Consider the following 19,203-nt stretch of genomic DNA (forward strand, 5'->3'; position numbering starts at 1 on the left):
TCTGTGAAGAAAAAGTTGACGTTTGCCTCAAATTAGCAATACGGCTACAAAGGTAATCCGTACAAAGGTAAACCTCGGAAGCTTCGCAGTTGAAGAAAAATTTCTCCTGGTCGATGATTCGAACCCGGGACCACTGCCTATCCAGGCCAGTCCCTCTGCCAAGTCAGCTAACGAGGAGGCTAGCTGCTTGTAGCGCGAGAGCGGATTGATCGACAACTTGAAGTCATGGACAGGACGAATTCACCTGGGGAATTTCTGAGGAAGCCGTACAGCTTTACTGTGTAGCCGCTCGGCTGCATTGACATGTATGTGAATGTTTCCTGCCCCGGTATTTTGTAAAATTGTTTAACTACCTTGGCGCCAAATCACGTTGGGAAGCGGAATGAAACCAGCAGTGTGTTTTGTGCGAGGCCATTTGATTACTTTTCTGATTTCGAAAGGGATGTTAAGGGGAAATGTAACCATAAAATTTAAAACATTTTTAATACTGTCTATTAGAAAAGTATACAAGCAGTGGACGATATATAAGCAGCGGTGTAGTTGCTAATTTTTCAGTGAAAAAATACCGGTTAACGCACCTGGCAGATCCCCAACAAAAAATAGAAGGGGTAACTTGGTACAAACACTGGGCTGAACAAATATCACCAAATATGTTTTCTCAAAACAAAACCCTTATTTCTGACGATGTGACTACATTTAGCTCGACTCTGCATTGTTCGGCGTTGGGTTGCCATACGCATACGCTAGATAAAAATATGTGACCCAAAGAGGTTAGAAAATTTGAAGCACGATTATCAGGCTTTAGTATCATGCTTTAAGAAAACATCTGAAAATATGCTGGAGCTACGGCCTCCTTGAGAAACGGCTGCCATTTTCGCATCAATATAGAAGTCATTTTGCTGGAAGCGATGGTTGCTTACATCAACGTATACGGCGTTGATGTAGTCCGTCTTCGAACCGTCAGATGTTGCCCTCAAAAGGGGCCTCCGACTGTCACCTGGAAAGACGGCGTAGAATTTGAAATGTGATTCGCATAAACAGTTGCCAGCACCAGAACGTAGATGAATGTCTAGGTTTGGGCAACGTACGGGCCAGTATTTCGGACGAGCGATTCTTGGAAGCGTTTTCAGCGTCGCGAGCGCTTCTGAAGTCCTCCGTACCTGGAAGGAGACATATCCGCTTGAGGTCCTGCGGGAATAAAGAATGGGATCACAAAGATGTTTTAAATAATCGGATCTCTTTTATGGTGGCTCAGATGTAGTACGAAAATTCAGGGAGGTGGCCAATACATAAATTAGAAGCGACGATCATTTAATAGCATGAAGAGGCCTTGGGCTTATCGGAACAACACATGTCTGTGGGTTTTATTAGAGCTACCTGGAGGCATCTGACATATAGCTAACTTACTCGCTCCTGTACAAAATCGCGCAGCCCGGTTCATCTACTCTGTGTACTCTTATCATTCCAGCGTTTCCCAACTTAAAGCTCGTCGCCCCCTCAACAACCTGCAATCACGTCGTTGTATATCTCGACTGTGTCTTTTTTACAAATCTTCTCACGCTTCTTTTAATGTTCCAGCCATCTTGCCTGCTCATCGATTATCCAGCCATACAAACCATCGCCGAGCCGTTTATCCTCCGCCAACACAAACTGCTGCTCATCTTTGCTCCTTTTTGCTGCAACCGCCCGAGACTGGAACAACTTGCCTGCCTTCGCAATGCCCAGTCTGACCCACATCTATTTAAGACTGTTGTTGAATCGATAATCTGTTGCTAATTATGCCCATCCCTCATGTAATACCCCGACAGGGGCCTTTGACGTATTCTAAATAAATAAAAATAATAACAAATAAATAAATAGTAAACAAAATTCCATAATGACTCGGTAAGGTTCCTTGTCAGTAATATAATAAAGGCGCTGAACTGTGCTCCACCGGCGTGGTTTCTAGCCGTACTAGTTCCTTTACTCCACTATGTAAACCCTATACCGCAGTATCGTATACTGTATCTATACAGTATACTGTATTTGCACGGTATACCGTAGTTATTGGAGATTTGAATGCTAAGGTAGGCAGTTGAGAAGGCATTTAGGAACTATGATCTGGGTTGTAAGAATAACAGGGGTGTCTTATTTGTCGAGTTTGTAGAACGGCGTAATCTACCCATTATAAAAACCTTGTTCCACTAACGGGAGAGCCGGAAGTGGACGTGGAGGACACCAAATGGGAAGAGTAACAATGACGTAGACTTCATACCGTGCGATAATTCTGGCGTCGTGCAGGATGTGGAAGTGCTGAGATGGGTGAGGTCTAGTGACCACCGTATAGTAGGATCTCGATTTAGGGTAGAATTTAAAAGAGAACGTAACAAGATAGTCCGAAAGAAGCCGATCAATGAGGTAACAGTAAGCGGGAAAGTCGCAGAATTCAAGATCGCGCTGCAGAACTGATATTCAGCTTTAACCCACGAAGCAGAGTTTACGACACGCGAAGTTAACAACATGCTTACATGCAATATTACGGAGTGTATAGAAGTAGTCGGAGGTACGATTGCTTGGCAGGACAGTGGTAAACTTTTCCAGAGGAGGAAATGTTAAATTAGGAAACCGCAAAGCATGGCAGTCTCCACCCCACCTGACAGAATAGAATGTCGGAGCATTCGAAGTTTCTCAATAAGTGTAAGACAGCTGACACACCGAAGTATGAATATGGAGAGGATTGAGCATGCTGTTAAGAAACGAGTCAGCCTGAAAGCAGTGAAGAGGGGTCTAGGCATAGGGAAAAATCAGATGTGTGCACATAAAGACAGGAAGGCAATGTCATCCCACATAGGAATAAAATAGCTAAAGTAGCCCAGGATTGCTAGAGATCTGTACAGCAGAGGCGACATCCTTGATAACAGCGAAGGGGGAGTAGTTCAGATGAGGTAGAAAAAACAAAAAAATGTTCTGAAAGAAATTCAAGGGGGCACATCACGTGGTGGGGATTGCATTACACTACACTACACCTCTTGAATTATGGCGGGAAAAGTGTACAAGAAAACTGGCACATCAGTATACACAATACCTAATCAGCTCAAGTGTACCGGATTCTTGTGCGAAAGCAAACATCATCCTTAAAGATATGAAAGGTGACATGAAGAACTCAAAAAATTACAGGCTGATCAGCTTACTGTCAGCCGCCTACAAGGTACTTACCACGGTAATCGCTAACTAAATTTCTGCCACCATAAACTTCAGTCAACCTAATAAACAAGCAGGGTTTCGTAATGGCTATGAAACAATGGTACATATTCACACGATCAATGAGGCAGTAAGCAATTCGCGGAGTATACTCAACCCCTATATAGAGCCTTCATAGGCTATGAGAAAGCATTTGACTCGGTCGAAACCTCGGCACTCATGCCGGAATCGTGGAAGTAGGGTATTGACGAGCATTACGTCAGAATAAAAGAGGAAATCTACAATGGGTCCGCAGGAACCATAGTAATCCATAAGGATAGCAGTAAAATACATACAAGAAAGGGCGTCACACCGGGAGACGCAATCTCTCCAAGGGGATTCACAGCGTGTTTACAAGAGGCATTCAGAAGATTGGCTTGGGAACAGGCGGGCGTAAGGGTAATGGAGAATACCTCAGAATCCCCAGATTTCCTGATAACTTTTCCTTGCAAAGTAACTCGGAACACCAATCGCAAAGCACGAATTGAAAAGCAGAGTAGAATCGTGGGCCTGACAATTATGTGCACAAAACTAAAGTAATTCTCAATAGCCTCGGGAGAGCAGAACGGTGTGAAAAAGATGGAGAGGGATTGGAAACGGTCAGCGGATATATGTACTTAGACCAAGTAGTGAAACCCGAACCAAACCATCAGGCAGACGTATTAAGAATGATTGCGTAATCCGGCCAAATTGCTTAAGACAGCAATTTGGGCTACTTGGTATATACGGACAGTGTTTTAAAAGCGAAAAAGGGTCGAGGACGAAGAAGAGATAGCATACAGAACACTCGATAGACTTAAACTTGTTTGTCTCTTGTTTGCGAGTGTCTTGTTTGTCTCTTCTTCTTCGGCCTCGTCGCTTTTTTTGGTAGTGAAATGCAGTCATTAAATATTAGCTCACATTTGATAAGTGAGAAAAAAAAGAATTGGCTCCAATCCACGCTGTGAAGGTGGTTGGAAAGCAAACATTCAAAGAACACCCCCAACAATTGCCCATGCGCCGTCCCTTGAATTACCACACGTGGGTTAGAAAGAGCGAAACCTGAGATTCTGCCAGCCGTTACCAGAAAATCGTGGGGGCGGCGTCCCAAAAGCCGCAGCAGCGTCGGCCACGCCAATGTAGAGCGGCGGACGCCGTCACTGTATCCCGGTTGTGAGTCGGGAGAAAAAAACAGAGAGGAGCGTCTTTCGAAGGGTGAGACAGCGAAATCTCGCCATTCTGATGTGCAAGCTTGGGGCTCACAAGCGCAGACACCGAAAGAATTCGGCATGTGAGATTAGTGATTCCCATTTATACCGATTGAAACAAGTTAGTTTAATAAGTTTGAGAATTGCAAGAAAGCTGAGGAAAGTTTTATAATCGCTATTTTTCAGACCCACTTGCTCCTTTCGTCTATTGTAATACGTCTCAAAACACAACCGAATTGGTATTCAACAATTTAGAAAAGGGAGAGACATTCGGCAAATAGTGCGGAAAAGGTAGTGTTTCTCTAGCGGCTACATGTCTGTATGTGGGTTGTATATTTCGTTCCTGCAAAACAACCCTTACCATGTCTACGGAAACACCACTTAATACCGTCTTGTGCGAGTTACCCTGGAGGAACTGTCCAACAAGTTAATCAAGCCGTGCAAAGGCAGGTGAAATAGACCCGCAGCAGCGCCAAAACAGACCGAAATCAACCGTAGCTACAGCAGACGACAAAGCAGACGACGCCGCCGCCTGTGAGCAGGCGCTTCCGCGTGGGGAACGCTGTGGAAATTCGCCCCGCCATCTACAGTGGGCTCCATGATTGAAACCTTCCTCCACCCCCCCTCTAACAACCTGCTCCGCCGCGTTGGGAGTTTGTTCTTCTGCAAGGCACAGAAGAACCGTTGGCTGGCAGATGTAGAAGGCTTTGCTTTAGAAATATCTACTGCTGGCACTAGCGACGCAAGGCGGGAGAAACACGAGATCCGGCGGCCCCTCTCCCTTCGTCGGAGACCGCACGTTTTCACCTCTCCCAGAGTGGACCGCGCTCGCACGCATAATAACCCGTGAAAACCAACTTCAGGAACTCGGCGTCGATAGCGCGAATTCGGCGTCTCTGCCAAACACATCAAGTGTGAACGCACGTGAACTGGCGAGTACAGCAGCACGCGAGAGATCACACCACGAACGTTGGACAGAGTGTTCCCGAAGATGGAGCTGGCCAACGCTAGGCGTTCCTCACGAGGCGCAAGCTTACGTGTTCTGGGTATTCTTCTTGGTGTTTTCGAGCCATGACGTGGTGCAAGCCCACGTGCAAACTTTCTTTACGACGGGCGCTCACGTGCGCTTGGTATCTGTTCTTGATATTTTCATCTGTCACAGACGCGCGTCGAAACTAAAAGCTTAAACAGCTTTGCTTTTGAAAGAAATTCTCGTTTGTACAAAACTGGTTGATCCTGTAGCTGTTACTGACGTAACCATGCCATGTTGTGATCACAAATGCACAGTGCAGCGTAGCTTGTGGAAGTATCGTAGACGAAGAATAGGAGAGTGCAATTTTTGTTTTGATTTAGTTTTAAACTAACCGCACTTCCCTGGCATTATGCTATTTCTCAATGAGAAACTATCAATAATACAAGCAAAAGGTGTTATTTCCGCATTCTTAAAACGCAGGAGCGAAGATAGGAGAACAGAGTGCGATGGAGTAACTTTTAGGTGATTTCTCTTTTAGGCGCACTAGAAAAACGAAGAGAAAAGGAAGAAGAAAGATATCTTTTTGCAGGATATAACGTCATAAGAGGCTTATTTTTCACATGTTAAACAAGTACAGTCAAACCCGGTTATATCGAACTGCTCGAAAAAAACTGCCCGCGAATTCGATATATGGCATAATTTGATATATGCATGCTGAAGAATTGGACAGCATAAAAGCACCTACCGTTTATGAAAGCTCTTTATTAATGAAACAAACTCACTTCCGCACCAAGTAGTCTTTAATTTTCTTCTATTAAGCAGCTTGGCTGCCTGCGAAGCTGGCAGCGAAGCTCGTCGTCGAAGCGTGTCGTCGACTGCGAAGCGCGTCGTCGCCGCGAAGCCGCGCCGATGACGGACTACTTCTCACCATGTCCCACTCTGTTTATAATTTCCAGCTTCACGGCGAAAGGCAAGTTCTGTCGCTTCGCGCTAGCCATCACGGCTACACAGTACAAGTCCAACACATGCCGACAATTCGAACACTTCGAACGCAAAAACAGCAAAAAGAACAACGCGCGGCTCTCCAGCGACCAGAGAACTGGAGTGACAACAACCTGTGATTGGCTGTCTGAGCAAATGAGGCGGGAGGGCCAGGATCTTTGTTATTTTGGGGGTCGACGGCGGCTTCCCGACGCGGAAACAGCCCGAGAGAGAGAGGAAGAGAGAGCGAGGAAGAGAGAGCGAGGTGAAGGAGCTGCACAGGAACCGCCGGGCTAAACCACTTTTCGAGGGTGTGTCGGCGGGTTTGTCCTCCTTCGCGAGGGAAAGCCAACTTATGGGGGGGGGGCACTTTTGCGCCGCTGGCGTTCGATATATCGGTAGTTGCTGATATTTCTGTTCGATGTAAGCGTACTTTTTGCTATACATTCTGATAGAATACATTCCGTGCGCAGAAATAGTTCGATATAGAGGATACTTCGATGTAAACGGGTTCGATATAGTCGGGTTTGACTGTAACATAAATATTTGATGTGGTGGCGTACAAATGTTGTATATTTAGGTACGTTACAGTCCACACAAAGACATTTCAACCTCCTTATAACAGTCTGTGACAACTATTTATTTTTTTGATTACTAGAACCCGATACAGAAAAAACAGGAGCATTTTAAACCATATTGCGTCATCTCCCCAATGCTTTTCGAATACTCAAAGTGAGTGAGATAATGTTTGTTTTGAAGCGGCTATGAATGACTCGAAATGGGCAACAAATGTAGAAACACTCGTGTCAGGTTATTGTGCAACCATGTAAAAAAGACTACCGTGATTTTATTAGGTATTTGTACATAACAATTTCTTCAGTTTAATCAATAGGACAGGTTAACTTTTCAATTGAGTCCTACTTTTTTAGGGTTCTGTTAAGAAGGCCTCAATGAACGCCTTCATGTGCGTTTTGCGAAAAACATTTTCCAAACGATGTAGCAAACATCTTCCAAGATATGTCATCTGCTGCCGCCGTTGCACTGAGGATCACGTGGATTTTGGCGACTACCGGCACGCGGGTTTTGGAAGTGGGACTCGGCAGTTCTTTCTCTCTTTCTCGGTCTTTCCCTTTGGTGGAGGCTACGAACCAAAGCGCAAATCTGCAGAACTGTACATGCATGCAAAGTGTATATCCTCCTTTCAACTCCGGCATTTCTCTTTTACTGCGCATCTTACTAAAATTGATTATCGTGTGGTTGGAAAACTATAGACTTCTTGGGAGTTTCTTCCGTTTTGTGCCACCGTTCTTGAGGTTGTTGAATTATTATCTTATATTTTATTTCGCGCTGCGTGTACACAGAAACTAGTTCCAGAAGCTGCTAAAAGCAATAAATGTTTCCCTCCTCTTACTACCCCCCTTTTCAACTTGACGTTTCTCCTTCTATCAAATTATTCTTTTACATATCATGAACAGTATGTACCGAACTCCTGCTGAGCCACATGAACACCTATACAGGCAATATCAATAAGGTAAATAGTCAACAGACTATCATCACTTCACCACGAAACGTTTTTACGAAGAAAAAAGATTTTAACTCTTGCATGATGTTCCAGAACATCTGAATGACTTCCCACCATTGTCCTGTTCATAGTCCAAAGACAGCTCCATCTAACCACAGGCTGTATTTCCGCACTAAACCAGTTAGACACACTAGAAAGAAAGTTTCGCCTAGGCCATAATGTTAGCGTTTACCTCAAACTCCAGTTCAATCACGCTCTTTCCAGTTGCAGCAAACTTGGCTTTAAGCTTCGGGTAGAGCTTGAAGAATTCTCCGATCGACAGGTTGTGCTTCTTGGAGCAAAGTATTTCCACCAGAACTTCGTAGGCAAAGATGTATTGTTCCTGCGAGGTTAGATAACGACAACAAAAGCTTTACAATACACTCAAAATATGAGTAGCTTGACCGGCACGCGTACAGTTCTCAGTATACTTCACTCTTACGAACTACTTCAAGGAGTTCCTGTAAATGTTGCTGCTAGTATTACAATATTGCTCAAGCCAATCTTGCGGACGGGGAATGGAGCGTTACTTTCCTGGCGACCAGTGTCTGCTTTTGAAGGGGGTTTAAACGTTTGGAAGTAAAAGTGAACAATTTTTCTACAAATAACTGAATCACAATACAGCTAAACCTGGATTTAACAACCTCTATATAAAGACTTTCTTGATTTAAAATTTTTAAATTTCTATTGCCAGCCCTATTGGAGCACATGTGTTTGCGACCTCTAAGTAGCAAAGGCGCTGTAACCCTTTACCTTAATGTAACGAATTCTCCGCGCTGATACGCTATTGTTTTTGTGACTTTTCTAAAAAATCAGATGGAGAACCGCACTAATATAGCGAATTTCGTCCGCACCGCAAACTACCGGTCGTTTCCACGTGCGAGTGTAGTGTCGATTAGATGCTACGCCTGCCTGTAGGCGTGTCGTTCCGCGGCCGTCCCACGCTATCTGTGGAGTCGGCTCGTCGGTGGTAAGTTTTGCTGCCAGAAAACAAAAAAGATTTGCCTTGCCGAAACGCGCTCGAAATTTTAAATGCCGTGTCCGCCGGCGAGAAACAAGAACGTAAACGCCCGGTACAGTATACCAATAAGCACCCTATTACATATTTTAAGTGCGCGGATACCATCAAGGTCTTGAAAAGGTGCCTTTTCAACATGTTTGGTCCTTGAAACGCGTTAAGGCACCTAAAAGTGTCAAAAGGCAAAAGTGATGCTTAGGTTACATTTCTGAATACGCGGGTAAGTGCGATTGCTTCTTTGGAGTACCGTCTTGTGACTGAGCATGTGGGAAAGTAGCACGCGTCAATCCCGCCTTTTTTTGTGGGATAAATCCTTGAAGTGTGAATTAACCTTCGCGGATGCCTCACATTTTGGTTTCGTTTCTTCTTCTTTCCCGAATGCCTCACCTCGAAACCTACATGTAATCGAAATTGCGAATTTGCGCAACTTTGTTTTGTCCAGGTTTAAACTGTATATTTTTTATAAATATATTCTTGTTTAAAGAACCTTCCTACTTGAAGGACACATTTATAGATGTTTTTGTTTCTACATGCAACCGTGGAATATCACGCATAGCTGCTTGGACTTCCCTTTGTTATTAAAATCAGCATGCGTAGAGCTGATTCTTCGTAACGTTTCGGCAACGAGTAAAACTTGTACCGGCAGAGCGTAGACAAAAACACCAGAGCGGCGAACGACAGTTACCATAATTACTTTTTTATGATTGAGTTTATGTTCGTCGAAGTTGTCTCCATATTCCGGAGAGATGCACACCAGCATTACATTGTTATTACAGGCTACCATATTTATCTGATTAGCACTGATGTAGAAAGAAGTCCAAATATTTTCACCGGTGACTCTACAAGGTCCACTCTGTTCTGCCGCATGGCATACAGATGAGCGACAAGGTTGACTTCGCCCTCAGCTTCTGCTTGGGATAGCATGCTGTCCACGAGGAGGAAGGCACCCGTTCGACCGATGCCGTCACTGAAAATAAAATTGAAAGGCTCAGGGTGTCAACGAAGACACAGAGTCAGAGGCTTAAAAACTCAAAAAGATGAGCTCAGGGGAACTCGTTGCTGAAATGGGCTATTTGGCACTAAAATTTTTCCTAATAAATAAATGCCCTTAATAGGCTTCATTTTAGCAAGCTATGCTAGACTCTGTTTTAGTTAACATGTGCACATATAAACGAGTCGTTGGTTAAAAAGATTAAACTCTAATGGGTACTAGCAGGAACACGCCAATCACGAGGTCGAGGGTTCGATTTCCGGCCGCGGCGGCCGCTTTTCTGATGGAGGCGAAAAGCCAAAACACCCGTGTGTACGATATTTCGGCGCACGTCAAAGATCCCCAGGTGGTCAAAATTATTTCGGAGCCCTAAACCACGGCGCGCCTCATCGTCAGCGTTGCGTCGGCGCGTTAAACCATACAATCAAATCAATCAGGAACACGCGAATGGACTTGATTGAGTAGTGGAGTTAACACGCCGACTCTACACAGGCGATGAGGTGCGCCAAGGTGGAGGGCTCCGGATTAATTTTGACCACCTGGGGACCTTTATTTCTGCGCCGAAATCTGAGCACACTCGCGCTTTCAGTTTTTTCCTCTATCGCAAAAGCGGCAGCCCCTGCATGGAATCGAACACGCGTCCCTAGGATCAGCAGAACATTTTACCACTTACCACCGCGGTGGGTAACTCGTTGATAGAAGCTACAGCATTGAGAACCTATTATCAAGTAAAGGGTTAGCGTAAAATAAATCAGCGTATCTTTGAGTCGCAGTGAAAGAGAAACTAAACTGATTGAAAGGAGCAGTGAAACTCAATTATGGAGTTAAAGAATAGCAGAAATAAGGAAAAAAGTTTAAAAGGAACAATAGGCGAAAGGAAAGATAAAAGAATAGGAGAGAACTTGAAGAACTGCTCGACTGCGATGATGCCACCTTATTAACGCTTTTAGACTCATATTTCATGTGTTACCCAATTTTAATTGGTCACTTTTGCCTTGCTCCGGAAGAAATACAAGAAACGTAATTTACCTTTTATGGTTATAATTGGCAATGACAATTGAAAAAAAAACAATATTAAACAATGGCAACGACAGCCGAAAGATCCTTGTGGTACATAGAATAAATGTGTTTCACACTTTCTATTAGTGGTATGGTGTGCAAATTTTATCAGTGTTCAGTGCCAAAAAAACTTCAGGCAAATTTCAAGCAACACATAACTACATAACTGGGAATTGGACAACCTTCCCATTACAAATAGGTCCTAGATTATTTTAAAAGCATATTTAAAACAATGACATCTGTTTCACATTTTCTCTAAAAGGTGCGATTTTTCCTAGAAATTGTGGGCCAGTGAAAGCATCAGTGTGAATAACGGTGGTTTTTGGATGTTACCACCTCAGCCCGGTCAACTGCGGTGCCATATATATGTTCACCAGAAATTTAGCTACTCACCATTAAATACAACCCTAACTGCATGCCTGACATTTCATAGGCCAAGAAAACTGCTTTTCTTCTTAGTTGTTCATGTGCAAAGTTTGTGTTCAACCTAAAGCTCGGTAGGGGCCCTTACGCGGAAGGGGTATGCCGGTATTGTTGGGCTGCCAGAGAAGCGCAAGCGGAGATACCGCCGACACTTGCGTGGATTGGCACGTTGAGGAGACCGCCCTCGTTAATTGGTGATAGCTTGGCCATTGGGGGTGGCTTGCGCGTACCCTTGTCCCCTACCCCCAACCTCTGCGCAGTTGGAATTTCGTGTTTCTGCTCATCAAAAATCACTACCTGTATTGCAGGGTCATTGGAGCAGCGCAAGGGGACACGCGCGGCAGTGGGTGAGACGCCGTGTTGTGGGGAGTACCCGGAAAAACTAGTGAATAATGAGCCCATCCGTGAGACCACAGCGGACCCGTGTCCCCTACCCCCACGCTCTGCACCTTTATTGTTTCGCGTTTCTCCTTATCAAAATTCATGCTAGTATTATGTGGCCGCCAAAGCCGCGCAATCGGACTCGCCGCTGGCAGTTGCTGAAGCGGCACGTTGAGGAGAGGGCCCTCGTTTACTGTTCGTACCTGGGGCACTCGTGAGTCAAACGTGTACCCGTGTCCCCTGCCCCTAACTTCTACGCCGTTAGAATCTCGCATTTTGCCTTTTCAAAAATCATGCCAGTATTATGGGGCCGCTGTACTGGCTTACGCAGACACGTGCGGGTAGTGGGTGCACGGGCACGTTGGGGAGAACACCCAATTTAACAGGGGAATGCTCGGTCCTTGAGTAAGGCCAGCGACAACTGTAACTCGACCCCCAACCTCTGGACTGTTGGTATTACGCATTTTTTCTAACACAATATTATGCCGGTTTTGTGGGGCTCCCAGGGCAGCGCAAGCGGACACACGCCAGCAGTTGAGGCAGAGGGACGTTGTGGAGAGCACCCTGGGTAACTGGTAAATGCTGAACCACTGGGTGAGCGCGCACCCGTGTTCCCTACACCTAACATCTGCGCCGTTTGAATTTCGTGTTTCACCTCATCAAAAATCATGCCAGTATTATGGGAACGCAGAGCAGTACAAGCAGACCCGCGCCGGCGGTGGGCTGCCCGTTGCGGAGAGCGCCAGGGTAATTGGAGACAGGGTGTGGAACCGGAACCGGGACCGAACCGAAAGCAGGAACCGAAACCGAATTTTTGCCCGTAACCGGGCTTAACCGGGACGGTGCTTTTTCTGCCATGTTGGAGCGGAACCCGAACTGTAAGGAATGTTAGAAACCGTTCCGAACCAGTTCCGGGGGCTCAAAACTGTCATTTCTAGTTTTCCATTTCGGTACCCTACCATACGCCTGAAGATATTTTTACCCTTCGGCAGGCAGCACCTCGAAATATTTTGAATAGTCTGCAGTTCCCAAGGCCAATCACGTTCTCTTATTTATACCACTCTCAATTGAACGTCAAGTTTCCGTATATACAATCAGTTTGCGTTAGGTACTGCCCATCTGCCCAAAGCATATTTTACATTTAGACTAACTTAAGTTACAACTCCTATTGCGAGGCACCACATCATGGAATATTCTTTATGGTTTCTGTCTGCATGGTGTTTGATATCGTGTACAGTTTTCAATGTGTTGTTAATTCGAATGCATCCCTACCCCCTTGTGAAGGCCTACAGAGGCACCATCAACAATAAATCTATTACTTCACTAAATTGAGTTTGAATTGGCAGTTATATACAAACAGCATTGAGATACAAAACTCAAAGTTCTCTAAGTCACCTTCACTTTTTCTCCTAGAGTACTGTTGTGTCCTGTGATTACTGATCTAAGAGAACATGAGAATTGAAGAAAAAACATGGGACCTTCTCATTTGCTCTTTTATGGTTAACGCGATAGCATTTTTATGTTGTATTGTATGTGCTGAAGTTTAAAATGTATGGGCGCATGAAATAAATTCGATTAATGTGCATTAGCGCTTAGACTGGAATGGATTGGTGATTTGATTATTTTGTATTAGACGAATTAGCCTGTCAGTTAAGGTGGATTAGTGGGTTGGACCAAACGTGTTATCTTTGGGGTCCTTGGCATTTGAAAATTTTGCCTCGTTCTGCTTCTCGAGCAATTATAAATGTAATTATAATCAAAATAGCCCGAAATTAACGTGACAACCACCTGAATGCTATATAAGATCTTTCTTTATGCATGTACTGTGCTGTTGTAGTGTTTCTTATGTAAGATTTATAGCTCCCAGTGAAGTAATACTAACTGCCTAATGCATACTTTATATTTATCAAAGGGTTTTCAAAACGTGTATATATATCAGGTACGACTTTTGAAAGCAACTAAGCGTTAATATCAAAATGGAGGAACGATCAACTGGTTTGATTCGAAATACACCCGACAGCATTCTTTAATGATTTGTCTTTGTCTGTGCTAATGTTCTGCAGGCTTCCACAGGGGTGGCATCTCAACCGCCGAACACAGCCTCTTCCAAGCTGAGAAATCGGCCATAACACCTGGGCTTATCCAAACGGGCACAAAATTTCTCATAATAGACTCTTAGCAGCCGTGGCGCAACTTTGCGAACGTCGATTGCATGTTACAACATTTCGAATGATGAATCAGAGACCATTAACTAGACCAGCCAGGATTTTATAAGCACCAGCTCATACTGGAAGCCCCGGCAATACAAGATGACCAACCTTGTGGCTCGAGATTTGAACCGCTCAGCCAGCGCTGTTGAAGCCGAACCCAAGTGCATGCATTCTGCAGTCACATACCAGGAAATTACTTAGCACTATATGCTCTTCCGTAGAATGTATTCCTCCCAGCGCAAATTGCTACCAATAAACCAGGAAGTGTATTCCGCGATCTACGGGTTAACACCTTCCCAGATCCCACCAGACTTCACCTTTTTGACCGAACACAGTTCTATCCATTCCGTCGCTCCTGCAGACCGCCTGGGAACCCCATACACATAGTAGGTGCCTAAAACAAGTCTATCCTGGATCCACCGAAACCACGCGTTTCCATTAAGATTTGGGAGAGCCTTGCCTAACTCCCGCCTGGAAGATCAGCTCCTCTGCATGGAAACGGCATTCGACTCGTCCGCCTTGAATAAGGACGCTTCTCTGAAGGTTTTCTCAGTTTATTTAAAGTTCATTTTCTCTCTCTCTACGAGTGATCATTACTGCTACTTGTAACTTCACTAAGCTACTATCTTTCCTAGAGCCCAATCGCTCTCACTTGTCCGTGAAATGCCATAAACAAGTTCGAATAATATGGAGAAGATAGAATACGCTGTAAAGAACGGATGTAGCCTGAAAGCAGTGAAGAGGCGCGTTGGCGTGGGCAAAAATCAGATGTATGCACTTAAAGACAAGCAAAGCAATGTCATCACAAATAGGGATAAAATAGTCACAGTAGCCGAGGAGTTCTATAGGGATTTGTACATTCGCCGGGACATCCAGGATAATGCCGAACGAGAAAGTTGTTCAGAGGAGATAGATACCCCACCAGTAACGACCGAAGAAGTAAGGAAGGCTTTGACAGAAATGAAAGGGGGCCAAGCACATGGTGAGGATCAGATAACAGCAGACCTCTTGAAGCTTGTCGCAGAAATTGTACTTCGAAAACTGGCAAACATGTATACGCTATTCTTAATGGCTGCAGGCGTACAGTTTTCTTGGAAGAACGCCAACATCATCCTAGTCTATAAGAAAGGTAACATGAAGGACTTGAAAAATTAAGGGCCGATCAGCTTAGTGTCAGTCGTCTACAAGGCACTTGCTAAGGTATTAGCTAACAGAATTTCTGCAACCTTAGACTTCCGTCAACCTAAAGAACAAGCAGGGTTCCGTAAATTAGGCTATTCAACAATGGACCATATTCACACGATCAATGAGGTGATAGAGAAGTGCGCTGAGTACACTGAACCCCTATATACAGCCCTGGTAGACTATAAGAAAGCATTTGATTTGGTAGAAGCCTCAGCAGTCATTGAGGCAATACGGAACCAGGGGGTTGGTGAGCATTACGTAAGAATACTAGAAGATATCTACAATGGGTCCACAGCTGCCATCACCATCCGTAAGGAGAGCAGTAGAATACCTAAAAGGACGGGCGTCAGGCAAGGAGACACGATCTCTCCAATGTTATTCGCAGCATGTTTAAAAGAAGTGTTCAGAACGTTGGATTGGGAACAGGTGGGAGTGATGTTTAATGGACAATATCTCAGTACCCTCAGATTTGCTGATGACGTTGCCTTGCTAAGTAACTCGGAGGACGAATTACAAAGCATGCTTACCACACTGGACGAACAGAGTAGAACCGTGGGCCTAAAAATATATTATGCAGAAAACTAATGTAAGGATCTATAGCCCTAGAACAGCACAGCGAAAACTTGTCTGGCGAGGGTATAACATTTCTGGGAACAAACTGACACTCTCCAAAAAGGTAAAAAAAGTTCGTTTTTATAGTCGTTCGGGAGTAATGGCAATTGGGGGTCTTCTTAGTCGTCAAGCCCTTGATTTGAAAGATTTTGTTCACTCCATTCGAAGGATGCAACTATATTTGTAAATTTTATTGGGCCCCTACAATCTTCGCTCCTATCTGAATTCGGCCATTCAGTATGTAAAGGCTCAGGTTTGATTGGTGGCACTGCATGAAATGTTTATAGAATACAATAGTCTTGAATGTTCTACTAGAAGTTGAAGGGCTGGTGCACGACTGAACAACTCCTCTGTGTTTGAAGCCTACATGCTGGCCCTCCAACACAACAGTTTTATATGTTTGGAGCAAGGACGTAACGTCAGTGTTCCGTATATTTTTGGCATGCCAGAACCACTCTGAATCAAGAAAAACTTGGTGGTCCAGGCTTGTCCTGCGCCTCCAGTAAGGGGGAGGGGGTCAAAATCAGTCGTCACGCTATCGCACAATCTCTACGCACCAAGTGCCTTTGAGGATTTGGGCATTCCTAGGCGCGAGGTACAGTTGTGTGCGTTTTATTGTTTTTTAGGCGCTTCCGCCGTAGCCCGACAGCGTCCGCTCGAGCGTCCGCTCGGGCATGCAGGCTCTGCATGCTTCAGGAGTGCCGCACTACTGGCGTTCCATCATGGCTAAATGTACACCACAGTACGGCTGTGGTCTAGGGTATTGGTCATATGGCACTAAAAGTGTTAACGCAAAATTATAGAAGTTCTGGTCGCTGCAGGACTGCCATTTAGGTAGCAGGAAAAATCTATCCTCGCCTCGGTATCGTAAGTTTGTATGTAATTTGCTTTACGTTTTTTCACTGGTAATCTGCCTTCAGGGACGAAGTTGTCTTTTTTTTTATAAAATAACTGGAAAAGTTTGCTGCTATTTCCACGTTGAAGCAACGCTTTTGAAAATATAGGAAATAACTGGGCAGAATTATATTTGCCGTTTGACATTCCTTGTGTAATTTATGACGTTTAATTTGTTTAGACGTAGCTCATGCATTGAGCCGAAAATTATGCAGTTATAACTAGTGTGTTTAAAATTTTGCGCCATTGCTAATCTTCACTACTACAGGCAAGAAGCAAATATTGTTGTTTTAACCTTTCTCTTACAATCATCATTTAAGCGCTGTTTACTATCGTTTTTCTTCTTATAAAATACAGTATGCAGGCGAATATGCAATATTTCCTCGTTTCACACAAGCCACGGGCTGTTGTTTCAGATGGTGTTTTGATACCTGCAATGGACGATTACAGGTTGGTGTTCCAGTGGTTGGAAATCCCGTATTCTTTTCAGAAAAGGCCACAAAGCATCTGGGTACTGGGGAACTCCATGGTCCGGCCACGCAGTGAAATGGAACTGAACAATTGTGCGAGTCTCGTCGTCCTGGTGAAAAAAATTGAAAGTTAAAAGCAATAATCTTCCTTTGCTTATCGTGTCAGTGAAATGATTCCGCCGGCCATTGTTTAGGAAACAATGCGCAGCAACACGAAACTACGTTCATACTAATTTTTTTTTCATCCTTCGAGAATAGGGAGGCAAGAAAAAGAAGCTGTACGAACAGCTTGGCTAGCTCTATACCCCTTCCCCAAAGTGGAGTTCAATATGACAAGTTCAAGTTTTAATCACCTTACACGGCAAACACGAAGCAGCACAAGTAAGAGGAAGAACATCACAAATAAGAGGCAAACAAACACCAGCAGTTTTTGCAATAACAGGAAGTACGCAATGTGCACCCAGGAATACTACGTGCTCTTGTGACTTCGATATTTGTTTTTTTTTCATGAAAAGGGGTAACGCTGAATTTATTAGTAGAGCCAAATGCGCGCGTATTGCAACGCTAACAGGCGTTTGAATCAAATCAAATCACTACATAGATGTTACTACTAAGATTCGCCTAAGAACTACACTATCACAAATACTTAGACGGCGATGTGGTACTCTCAAAGCCAACTCTTTCGTTGTGTTTCGACGCACAATGGCAGAAATAGAAGCACTTTCAGGGAAGGTTTTCCGCACTTTTAGCAAAGGTTTTAACGCACGTTTCACGCAGTTTTTACGTGATAAAGTGGCCGCGCTTCTCTCAGCTTTCCTTAGAAAGGGATAATAATTATTTCTGGGCCATTTAGTAGGCCTGATGCAAGATTTTCCCAAATTTCGTTTGTTGGCTGACGGAATTGCGTGCATGGGGGCCAAGTTAAACCACCTAACTTTTGTATTGTGTGTACATATGCTTCGGAAACTGATTTGTAATACTAAGCTTATTATCAACGAGTTTGTTATCTTAGCTACGGTTTAATAAATTGTTGCAAAAAATAAATCTGCAGGAACTGATAGAATTTTCTGTAATGCGTAACATTCTGATGCCGCTTGTCTAGAGTTGTTCTTTACAGACTAATATGGCAATCACTAGTGAAAGACGTTAGATTATTTTGTTCCTTTAAAGTTTTCTTTTGCTTCATTCGCAAATGATTAGAATAAATACTATTGTGAAAAAGTGTGTTTAGTTTTCTTATTATGTATTGTTTCTGAAGAAGCAAGAAGTACTGCACATTCGTTTCATTAACCCTATATTTATACGTATTTTCAACGTTCTTTTGTTGATCTTCATTCGTTTATTCTTAGATTTTGGGGGCCGATGTATCAGATGCATATTTATTTCTTCAGATCAATATTGCGAATGTCTTATTTTTTGTATTTTTTCTATTTTACTTTCCAAAATTATGTTCCACCAATTATCTACAATTACGCTATAACAAAGATTACGCGTCTTTGCTTCGCCACATCTGCAATTTTGTACAAATGCAGGGCGTTACTCGGTGTGTAGTTTACGCCATTTTTTATTCGTGTTTGGAACGTATTTTTTAAGTCTACTTTTCTTTATTCTTGGGTTTTGTGGAGAGATGTATAAGATGCGTATCTTTCGTCATATTATTGCGAAAATTTCGTTTTTCTGTTTTTTTTTCTGGTTTTTCAAAATTCTGTCCTATTAATTAAGTATATTTAGGTTATTATAATGATTGAAGGTGTTACTTCCGCCAAATCTGCATTTTTGTAGAAATGGGGAGGGGGGGCTGTGGTGGTACCCGGTAAAGAATGCTATGCAATAAAGAACTTTCAAATGATCATATGATCATTTTGAACCTGTATATGGTAGTGAACACAAATAAAGCCTTGGAGGTAGTGCACGCAAAAGATAAGAGAAATAAATTTTAATGGCCCTTTCATACCATCGCCGGGAATAGGTATGTGTTCAACGCAGATCGACATAATATTTAGCACAAGGCCTTTGACAATATATCGTTTTGATTTCGC

General features: G+C 43.7%; 1 protein-coding gene across 2 annotated transcripts in view; it reads right to left on the reverse strand.

Moving 5' to 3' along the window:
• Positions 1–19,203, reverse strand: part of LOC144162553 (receptor-type tyrosine-protein phosphatase kappa-like) — a 616,238-nt gene that overhangs the window by 19,601 nt on the left and 577,434 nt on the right. For both annotated transcript variants that reach the window (XM_077693141.1, XM_077693140.1), the window contains exons 28-32: positions 17,126–17,274; positions 9,771–9,906; positions 8,115–8,264; positions 1,089–1,188; positions 921–997 (exon numbers count right to left, since the gene is read on the reverse strand). In XM_077693141.1, the coding sequence (XP_077549267.1) occupies positions 921–997; positions 1,089–1,188; positions 8,115–8,264; positions 9,771–9,906; positions 17,126–17,274 (612 nt within the window). The remainder of the gene's footprint in view (positions 1–920; positions 998–1,088; positions 1,189–8,114; positions 8,265–9,770; positions 9,907–17,125; positions 17,275–19,203) is intronic.

Source organism: Haemaphysalis longicornis, unplaced genomic scaffold, assembly GCF_048455015.1.
Source record: "Haemaphysalis longicornis isolate Haplotype H1 unplaced genomic scaffold, Haemaphysalis longicornis Haplotype H1 scaffold_12, whole genome shotgun sequence".
In the NCBI taxonomy this organism is placed as follows: domain Eukaryota; kingdom Metazoa; phylum Arthropoda; class Arachnida; order Ixodida; family Ixodidae; genus Haemaphysalis; species Haemaphysalis longicornis.